At 37.0% G+C, this 11,149-nt stretch overlaps 1 protein-coding gene across 1 annotated transcript; it reads right to left on the minus strand.

The window, feature by feature from the left end:
- Positions 1-306: 306 nt before the first annotated feature.
- LOC129268014 (uncharacterized) lies at positions 307-10,487 on the minus strand. The gene is made up of 8 exons (XM_064105023.1): positions 10,481-10,487; positions 10,160-10,229; positions 8,599-8,651; positions 7,902-8,030; positions 5,080-5,270; positions 4,410-4,487; positions 1,846-2,062; positions 307-1,143 (listed from the first exon to the last, which is right to left on the minus strand). Exons 1-8 carry the CDS (start codon positions 10,485-10,487, stop codon positions 1,097-1,099), a joined length of 792 nt encoding a protein of 263 aa, XP_063961093.1. The 3' UTR covers positions 307-1,096.
- Positions 10,488-11,149: the final 662 nt, after the last annotated feature.

Genomic DNA, 11,149 nt, shown 5'->3' on the forward strand with positions numbered 1-11,149 from the left:
ACGGATATGATCACGGATGTCGGCTTTACCTGTAATTACATTGGGTTTATTAGTACCACCCCACCTCCCACACCTCGCTCAAATCAGACCCTAAACTCGTAGTGTTGGGGCAAAAAGTACATCCTTCATAAAACATTTAAGTGTTTTCAATACCATCGCAAATTCGACCGTAATAAATACCCTTTTCAGTATTTTAGTGGTTTGACACCCTTATTACGTTACGTACGCAACGTGCCCCATCTTAAAAAAAGAGATCCTTTTTACGCGTTTCTTTGGTCGCACCTGGGCCCCGTTGTACAAAGAGTTACGATTGATCCGATCAATCGTAACTCTATGAAAATCCATCAGTGTCATATTTTTTTCTACAGGAAATTTGCAAAATGTCCTTTGTAATCAAAGGAGACCACCCCAAATTGTCAAGAAAGCAATGAATTTATGGATATGCATTCATATCTAGAATTTTTTTGAACAAACATGCGTTTCGTATGTTGACTTTGCTGGCTTGCCATAGTTACGATTGATCGGATCAATCGTAACTCTTTGTACAACGGGGCCCAGTTGGTATCCACTTGTCAATGGAAGTCCCCCCTCCCCCGCTCTGGGTTTGGGCGTCAATGTGTGTGTCCAGCAGTGTGGATGTGGGTATGCGTAACATCCCTTATTAATTTTGTGTATGGGACCAGTGTCATTTATCATAATTGTGAATGGATGTAATGTGTGTACGGTTGGGTGTTCGGTGTTTGTGTGTGTGGGTGGGTGGAAAACCAGTGTTATCTACCCCATTCACGACATAAATGACTGTAGACGGTTCTAGCTCTTAGGGTTTGTGGGTTAGTCTTAGTCTTGAGGACTCCATGATGATGTTTTTTTTTAAATATTTTGACATATATTTCTTCATGATGACGTTCTTTCCCCAACACCCTATAGCTTTCACTCGCTCTCTTTCTCCCTCTCTCTTTCTCGTTCTGTACCAAATGATGATTCATCAATATATGTCGATCATCCTCAAAGTTGCTTGAATACATGAATATCGATGATTATTTCCGAAAGAGCCCGGATCACGTGAGACGGAGTAGACCAATCGCCGTCCAGCGTGTTAGTACCCCAAACATATCTCTGTGTAGTTTTGACCGGGGATATGACCTGTTTATATAAAAGGAAAAAAAAGGTCCAGATTGTTAACTACGTACTACATAAAATCCATTTTATGCGATACTGAGTCATTAAGTTCTAAACTAAGTCGACTTTTCGATGCCACTTTTATTTTGCAGCTTGCAAAATTCATATTCATTGTTTGTGGTAATTTTTAATGAATTTCCCGTGGAAGCTTAATTAAACAATATTATAGAATATTACAATCATGAAAATATGATCTAACGTATTCACTGGGGAATGCAAAGATTTTAATTCTATTTACGAACACTATCAGTTGGTCGTTTTTATTGTCCACCTTTCCTTCAGTTTTGCGTAAACAATTTTTGACACCCATAATTCAAATAAGGGGTCAGTGTTTGGTAATGCATGGACAAAAAAATCGTTTCATTTAATCTAATATACAAGATTTCGCAGCATCTATTAATTAAAAAAAATGCTTATTCAGAAAAAAATGTTGACAGCTTTTGCAATAATGTAACTTATTGATACGCATTCTATATCGCAATTTGTCCATGGTATTGCGTCATTCATACATTATTGATGTTAGTGGGGTCCAAGCTGTAGATGATATTTAGCTCATTCAACTAATTCATTTATCATGGTGGGACAAATGTATAAAAACTAAGACACAATTCAAACCAATGTCATGATTTAATAATGCAGATCTGTGGATGAATAATGACTTAGTACCGTGATTGTCGTGAAGAGATTCACAGATTTTCTTGTAGCCCCCTCTATCGACCAGCCGCTTGAATGCGTCATTCCACCAATCCACCAGTTTGCGGTTTGTTTGACGGGTCATGATCGAGGCATCACCGACTAAACAGTTGTTGATAAAACCAGTAGGTGATATGCGTTTTAACGTGGTTTCGAACTGAGCAAGGGCTGAGCAGAACGCAACGTCAATCTGTGACGAAGGAAATGGGCAATAAAACATTAGTTTGTCATCAAGTTTAAAAATCAATATATTTTGTTACGGTAGACACAATTTCTGTCTGGCAATGAGTAGAAAAGGTTGCAGATTCGATCTGAAAATATTAAAAGTCAGCAAGAGGATTTGCATCAATGGGTATTAACCTGTCATCTACTGCTTTTCGGGCAAGGATTCTACCACCACGCCCTTACTGGTCCTTGACATAGTCACAATGGAATAAGAACGATACCTCAAGCATACCTCTAATTCTTATTCCGACTTGCATTTATTTATAGGTGACCAAGGAATAGTAAGGACTCGCTAGGGAAGTTTGGACACACAGAACGATCTCTAGTATATAATAAATGCAATGAAAATGCCCGCAAAATGACAACACACCGCTGGAAAGTCTTTGTCGAAATTGGTGAACAGGAAAAGCAGATCGTCCTAAGTTTGGTAGCTAACGAAAAATTGCAAATATGTCGTTTGTCTAGACTCCAGGACGAAAAGGTGAAGGAAGCTGTTTCCAAACCAATCACTGACTTATGCGGGGTGCCTCAGGGATCGATAATTGGTCCATTGCTCTACACGCTATACAGCTCTCCAATATCAGCAATTATCATGTCCCATGGCCTGGAAACAATGCTATATGCTGATGACACTTAAATGTATTTAGCATTCAAACCACGTGATCTACAGAATGTTACAAGCAGGATTAATGTTTGTCTCGCTTAAGTTCTGTCTTGGGCCGGAAGAAATAGTTTGAAAATCAACCCACAGAAGACTGAAGTGATTCATTTTTCATCTAGGTTTAATCCTGCTTTAACACCAGCTTGTATTGAAATAGATGGAGTGGATGTACATGAGACAACCAAAGCACGCAACCTGGGCGTTCACATGGATCAACACCTTCAATTAAAAGAACATGTTAGGATTATGACTCAAATTGTAATGTGTTCACTGAGAAGAATTGCAAAAATTCGGAATTACTTGTGTAAAAAGACCACTGAAATGTTAATTCACGCTTTTGTTTCTTCCAGGATTGACTTTTGCAATTCACTTTTATATGGCCTGCCTGAAAAAGATATAAGAAAGATACAAATAGTGCAAAACAGCGCAGCCAGACTTATCATGCGTGCTAAAGGTAAAGATCCCATTACGCCCTTGTTGTCGCACTTGCATTGGTTGCCTGTACAGAAGAGAATTGTTTTCAAGATAATAGCAATATGTCATAAAACATTAGTTAGTAAGTCCCCATTGTACCTGTATAATCTGATTACTGAATATGTCCCACAAAGAAATCTCCGCTCTTCTAGCCAGAATTTATTAACTGTACCAACGTCTAAAACATGTTCATTTGGTGATCGTGCCTTTCAGTCAGCAGCACCTGTACTGTGGAATAAACTGCCCAATAATCTGAGGGCCATCACATGTACTTCCACTTTTCTAAAATCTTTAAAAACATACTTGTTCTCATGTTAGATTATTTTGTTTAGTAAAAATACCATGTATGTTACAATGTTTTGTTATTTTTTGTTTAGTATTTATGTATTTTATTCTCAGTAGACCTGTATTAGACTTATTACCTCTTTTGTAAAGCGCATAGAGATTCTGTCGAATATTATGCGCTATATAAGCATCTATTATTATTATTATTATTAAACTGTTGTTTTGGTTCACCAATTTTCGACAAAGACTTCTTGGTTGTTTACTGTCAAGAAGGGCATCGGACAGTACATTATTTTGTCTGTGTTCTTGGATATGTTCTGCGTGGCGGTGAGAAAACTCGTTATAATAAACTTGTCAACCAAGACGATTTCACTCATCCACGTCTATAAATGCAACGTTTCTCCGTCATTTGTACTGGAATGGTTATTGACGAAATAGCGTTGGATCGATAAAGAAAACAAGTAAACCATATGGTAACTAGATTCTTCACAAACCTGTTTGTGGAAAAATGTACAATATTCTCGTAAATTACCTATTTAGGTTCGAATGATTTACCTACATGTTGTACCGACACGTAACATTGTACGAGCTTGGTCTGGAAGTACTCACAAACTCAAATTTGACACTTTAACAATACTAAGCCTAGAATGGAGACTAGACTCCCCACCTTATGTGTGTAACAAATGGTAAGAAGTAGCAACAGTACATGAGTTGCTCTAGTCTCCTTCTTAAGACTTTACATCATACACTTATGTAAAGTCAACAATGTCAGAGGCCTGTGCCTGAAGACTATTCGTTCTAGCTCCCGTCATAAATCGTAAACTCCCCATCTACATGTATGTTTGTACGGTTAACTATCAACAGATCAAAGTAAGTGAAGACAATAACTTACATCTCCGTTCAAGATGGCGTCGATCAATCGTTCGGCTGATTGGTAATGAAATATCTGGTTTGGGCCAAGCGTAGAACCCTGTGTGTAATGTGAAATAGTAGCGTATTTTAGCAACCATTTCGTAGGCGCTTTCTACAACGTTCAGAATCTATTGAGAATTCCCGTCAAATCACAATTGACAGACTATAGGTTATTAATGTCGAAAGTTGTTAGACACAGGGACAGCACATCGTCGTATTATCCGGACCGGACAAGAAAACGGAAATATGCCGCTTGTCCAAAGTCACCGCTCCTTCGACAAAAGCTGCTTTGTTATAAAAGTTTTTTTTTTCAAAAGATTTTCAGCGTTATAGAAAGCATATGTGAAGTGATCGCTTAAATGCTATTATTATATCGACAGACAAAATAAAAATGAGAATGAAAAAAAAACCTAACTTTACGAATTGTGACCTTCCCTAAGTCTTTGGATTACCAACTTTTTCATATCACAAACGGTTGCATCTTTGATTCTTTGAATATTTTGAAGAACGGGCAACAATCATCAAACATAACACACCCACCCCCTTTTCTCAAGCCGGCCAAAACACATGCTGTTAAGTGAATATCTAACACTTCCAATCAGATTTTTATAAGTTTTGCATTAACAAAATCAGAAAAAAAAATGTTTTACCGCGATGTTTGTATAGCGAGCGAGGCAAAACTCATCCGAATTCCAGCCATCTATAAATCCTACTTTCCGATTGGTCAAATCATTATACGTCACTGTGCTGTCATTTTTGGCGTAGAGGGCGACTGTATTCGCTTTCTTATATGGATTTGTGAAGTAAAACGTCAGGCGACGATTCAAGGTTTGGAACCATCCTAGAATAAAACACATTCATTGCAAAATTACACTGAGTGGAATCAACAAAATATTGTCTCTTGACTGTCAGGCAGGCGGTAGGAGTCAGTATGGCGCTTCCTTTGGCCAAAAATGTATATAAACACTGTTTGTTGAGCTATATAATATTTTTTTAGTTCTAAACAAAACTGTTATCGACTGATAAACTGTGGGGAAAACTCTGTTAGTCAAATAAATTTTTTGCTCGATAAATGTTTACGATGTTATCGACGTCATTGGGCAAACGGCGCACAGTGGGCCAGAATGAGTTGAAAGTGCGCCAAAATTATATTCCGTGTTAAATTTTCACTTTAACAGGTTGATTAAGGGTAATTTTAGGCGTACAATCCACTGAACATAATTTAAAGCCGATATGACGTCACTTTGATACCAAATTTTGATTGGCTACTTAAAACCTATTTGCGAAAAGACAAATTACGCTAAACAATGTGCAATATATAAACTTTGTGTTATGGGTTAAGATTGACCAGAGTGAATGTTGGTTTATGCTTCTCACATGCCTCAAAAGTGTGTATGAGATCCTGAAAATAATTTTATGGCATCGAAATGATCATTAGATTAAAAAATCTGAAAAATATTAACCGTGCTTTATCAAGCGGCGTAGACTTGGGTAAAACGCAGAGTATATAACACCACGAATGTTTTACTATGAGGAGGGTTTTTGGCTGAAATTATTTTACAAGTAACTTTAATCTCTGGAAGAGGGCAGGTAGCCCTAATATGCGTTGTCAACCTTTATTTTGTTTGCATTAAGCCCGGAATTCATGTCATTTTCATGGAATGGAAGGGCTGCGATGGCTGCGCGGTATGAAAATGACCGTTTTTTAACAGGTTTTGGGGGTGTTGTGTCAAGTAAAATCGGCTGTAACATGAGAACGGGCAAAAACGGGCAGCTAAATTTGATATCGACTTAAAGCTTAGATATCTAGCAAAATGATGATGATAGAATTTAAACGGAAATCCACGGAAATCCAAACGTCTCTAATGTAAATGCAAAAAACATGGATTATCAGACAATTTCGAGGAATAATTATCCTATAAACCTCCTGAAAATGCGTCTTTTATCAAATTTGAACCCTTTCACACGAAAAATTATGTTTGTCCCAATACCGTGTAATGAAGAGAGAAACTACATCAGGACTTTGCTCTGTATGTTCACGTGCAACCCAGCACCTGCCGAGCAAAGCACCCTCTCAGGTGTTCTTTTGATGTTTGCGCGGCCCCGGGGGGCCACTTCCAATCACGAGTGGAACCACGCACGACCATGAGATCTCAAAAAGCACCCTAAAAACGTATTTTCCATATTCTGAAAATGCACCCCTTAATAAGTATTGGCGTGTGAAACCCTACCCTTAACAAGTATTGGAAACAAAACAATACTATTGGCAAGTATTCCCTGAATTGAACCCCTAAACAAGTACAGCGACATTTCAACGTTATGTCATCACGGACGTCGGTCGTCGGTTTTACCTTTACCTGCCGTACATGATTGAGTTTAGTACAGCCCAACTCGCGCAAATCGTTTTCTTAACACGTTTTGCTGACTCCTGTGGCAAAAAGTACATCCTTTATGAAACATTTTAGTCTTGATTTTTATACCTTCGCAAATCTGACCCTAAACACGTAGCTTTCCTAGCGAAATAGATACCCCTTTTTAATCATTTTGGTGTTTTTGACACCCTTATTACGTTACGTGCCCTATCTTGAAAAAGACATAATTTTTACGTATTTTTTTGGTCGCGCATGGTATCCTCTCGTCAATGTAAGTGCCCCCCCCCCCCCCGGGTTGCGCGGAGTAAATGTAATAACCCTTAATCAAGGGTTTGGGGTTATCCTTGAACACATTGCCCTCCATAATACGGAACGTGCATGATTATATCTTTACGCTGTTGCATAGGGGGTGAAAATCGCCAACCAGCAAGCGCAACCTATACAGCCCTTCTAAATACATGTACATGTCATGAAAAATATTTACAACTCCAAGCAAAATGAGTGGAGAGGTGATATATTTTTTTTCGTAGAATTCACCAGTAATGGCCATGTAGTAGAAAATAGAAAACAGGTCAATTCCATATGTTTTTTGTTTTTTTTAGTTTGCACTTCAAACATGACAAAGCAAAGCAAACAAAATATTTTAAATACGCGTAACAAAACGAACAAGGACAATTCTCTATCGTTGTCTGTCCATCCCTTGTCCATTACGAAACGTCCTCTTTTTTCAAAATTCAATTGCTTCTAATCGCTGTGTTAGATTCTGTTAATTCTTAGTATATTTCTTATTCATTATTTTTATTGTACTTTATGTATTTCGTATATCGTTTTCCATCATCTGTCCATTGTTTGCCTCTTCATTTACCAATATATATATATATATATATATATATATATATATATATATATATATATATATATATATATATATATACATATATATATAACAATTTATATAGCATTAAATTTGATTTAGTTGCTGATGAACCCTCAGGGGGGAAACAGTCTGTACAACTAAAATATAAGCGACTCGCTCCACCCTATTACTATATATATATATATGTTTGTGCATATTATCACGAATAAATTGTAAAGATTACCTGTACATCCGTCGTACCATCCACCCATGAGTCCCTTGCCTCCCCGGGGGCGCTCACCAGCTTGGCTATCCCAACAATTCTCGTAGATATCATAAACCAGTTCACAATTTTTATTTGCTATCGCACAAACTGAAATATTGACGAAAAAATGGGAGAATACAAAGAAAGAGGAACCAAAAAATGAGTTATATGGTTTTAAACAGGGTCATCATCATCTTTATCATTATCATCAATATCAGTATTCATATATTATCGGTATTATTATTCTCATTATTACTTTCATTATGAATACTTTTATTATTGGTATCATTGTTCATTATCAGTATTGCTCTACTATTACAACTGTTATCATCATTATTTTCGTTATCATCATCATCATCATCATCATCATTATCATTCATAGTAACACAACTGGTAACTGTACAATGAATTAATGTGACATTCTTTATTTTTATTTTATTTTATAATTTGCTTCTCTGATGTGGTTTCAAACCGCCTCGAGCACAATAATCCCCGTTAACTTACGAGAACTTGTTCAGGCAAAATAATACCAGTAAATTATTTTCGCATTCACACCGCTCCGAAACATACGCTTCGGGATATGTTCCCGAAGTTACGAGCATGCGCAGTATGGTCTGTTCGGTGTTCATGGACGAGTGAGCTCACGTGATCTAGTTAGATTAACCGCTTAACTTACCTCCGTCTATTATGTCTGGTCCGAATCCCTTGATGGTGTTCGTTCTTTGATCCCTGTTGCCATAAAAAAACAAAATACATTCGTCATTCATAATGTTTCGTTGCACATGTCCCAAAAGGAAATAATAAAAACATTGCATTCGAGTGGAATCAGAGTTCTTATTGCACTATATCACTACAATACCCAAATTAATCATCACAATTGAAAATTGGGAACATCCTCCCCACAAATATATTTTAAATCTCTATATGTCATCCTCATTAGATGGACCACTATCATCACCATTATCATCATCATCACCATTTTAGTGTTCATTATCATCAACCATCACCATGATAACCATATTATCATCACCATTATCTCCATCATCATCATCGTCATCATCACAATCATCATCGTTATCATCACAATCATCATCACCACTATCTTAATGTTCATTATAATCAACCATCACCATGATCACCATATTATCATCATCGATATCATTATATTCTTCTTCATAATCGCTTTCATCACTATCATTATGAACATCATCATCATCATCATCACCATCATCATCATCATCATCATCATCATCATCAATAATAGTATCACCACTAACTTAATGTGCATTATAGTCAACCTTCACCATGATCACCATACTATAATCATCAATGTCATCACCTTATTCTTCTATATCACTATCATCACTATCATCATGAACATCATCATCGTCATCATCATCATCATCATTATCATCATCATCATCATCCCCATCATCAATATTATCACCACTATCTTAATGTTCGTTATAATCAACCATCACCGTCATCACCATATTATAATAATAATAATAATATTCCGCATTTATATAGCGCTTAACATATCGGAACGACGTCTCTAAGCGCTTTACAGATATATTATTACCCCGGTCATCGGATCCTTGCATGCCCGCATACAATGTATGCACCTTCTCCACTCCCTGGGGAGCATTCCAACAAGAGTTCCAAGACTCAATTGCTAGGCATACTACATAGGCTTTCGCATCCTACCGGGTACCCATTTAACACCTGGGTGGAGAGTGGCAAATTGTGGATTGACGCCTTGCCAAAGGACACTAGGCCATGATGGGATTCGAACACACGACCCTCTGATTACAAGGCGAGAGTCAGAACCGCTACACCACAGCGCTTCCACGTATCTTTTATTATCAACATCAATATCATCACCTCCTTCTACTTCTTCTTTATCACTATCATCATGAACATCATCACCGTCTTCATCATCATCATCATTATCCCCATTATCAATATCATCGTCATCGTTATCATCATCATCATCATCATCAACATCATCATTATTATCATCATCATCGTCGTCGTCATTATCATCATCGTCATCGTCGTCGTCAACACAACCCTCTTCATGCTCCTCCTCATCATTACACAATCATCAGCAATCATTTTATGTGGTTTCATTCCCTTTGGCAGAACCTTGGGCGATATGATTTGATTTAGACAACATCCCCATATCTCTTCTAGAATCAATTGTGTTTCGTCAGCTAAAATTATTGTACACTTACAAATATTCCACAATGTTATCGTAGTGGCCGATGGCGAATAACCAGACTCTATCTTCATTGCTACTTGATGCTGTGAAAAAAAAGGAAATGCGAATCATTAATGCGTGTACTAAACTGAAAAGGGCCTTTATAGGGGTCCTTCACGATCCGATGGATGAACGAAACTGACATAAAAATAATAATTAATGATAATGATGATAATAATAATACTAATAATGACAGTAATAATAATAATAATAATGATAATAATAGTAATAATAATAATAATAATAATAATAATAATAATAATAATAATAATAAAAGATACAGAAGTATAACGACCTGGCATGGGAGCTGAGAAGGATATGGAAGGTGAAGACGAAGGTGGTACCAATAGTCATCGGAGCCTTAGGAACAGTGACAACAAGACACAGAAGCTTTCTGGCTGTTCTAGGAGTCGAGGTGTTTTTTCTTTGAAACGATACAGAAGGCAAGCTTGCTTGGAACAGCTCATATCTTACGGAAGGTCTTGAATTAGAAAGAGAAGTGAACAATGAGAAGAGGACCCATTTGATAGAATATAGAACAATAACCCTAGATTTCTGGAAGAAGTCCGGTTGCTGTTTAATATACCAACAGAACATCAAGTTGTGGACAATGGAAATAATAATAATAATAATAATAATAATAATAATAATAATAATGTTGCTATAAACGATAACCATGGCGATGTTGTGAACAATGACACAGCTGATGATGACTATGATGCCGATATTGATGGTAAGAATGTGTATCATAAAGGCAGGAACGAAGGAGGCCAACCAAATAAAGACGGGAGAGTAGAAACGTGTGACAAGAGATTATCAAGACATCCACCCAATGCCAATGATACGACATGGCCAGCCAATTATAATGAAAATTCGAAGATCACAGATACACAATCGCTACACAGCAAAGTAAGGAGGAAAAGAGAAAAGAAATTATGGTCAAATAAAGAGAAGGAAAATCTTA

This window comes from Lytechinus pictus, chromosome 9 (genome assembly GCF_037042905.1).
Source record: "Lytechinus pictus isolate F3 Inbred chromosome 9, Lp3.0, whole genome shotgun sequence".
NCBI classification, from domain to species: Eukaryota; Metazoa; Echinodermata; class Echinoidea; order Temnopleuroida; family Toxopneustidae; genus Lytechinus; species Lytechinus pictus.

What these genes read in the sequence shown, in the direction of transcription:
- LOC129268014 (XM_064105023.1), bottom strand. An exon ending in ATGGTACGACGGATGTACAG is followed by an intron (nt 5,271 to 7,901) that starts GTAATCTTTACA and finishes GTTTTATTCTAG; the next exon opens with GATGGTTCCAAACCTTGAAT. An exon ending in ATCTCTTCACGACAATCACG is followed by an intron (nt 1,144 to 1,845) that starts GTACTAAGTCAT and finishes TTATATAAACAG; the next exon opens with GTCATATCCCCGGTCAAAAC.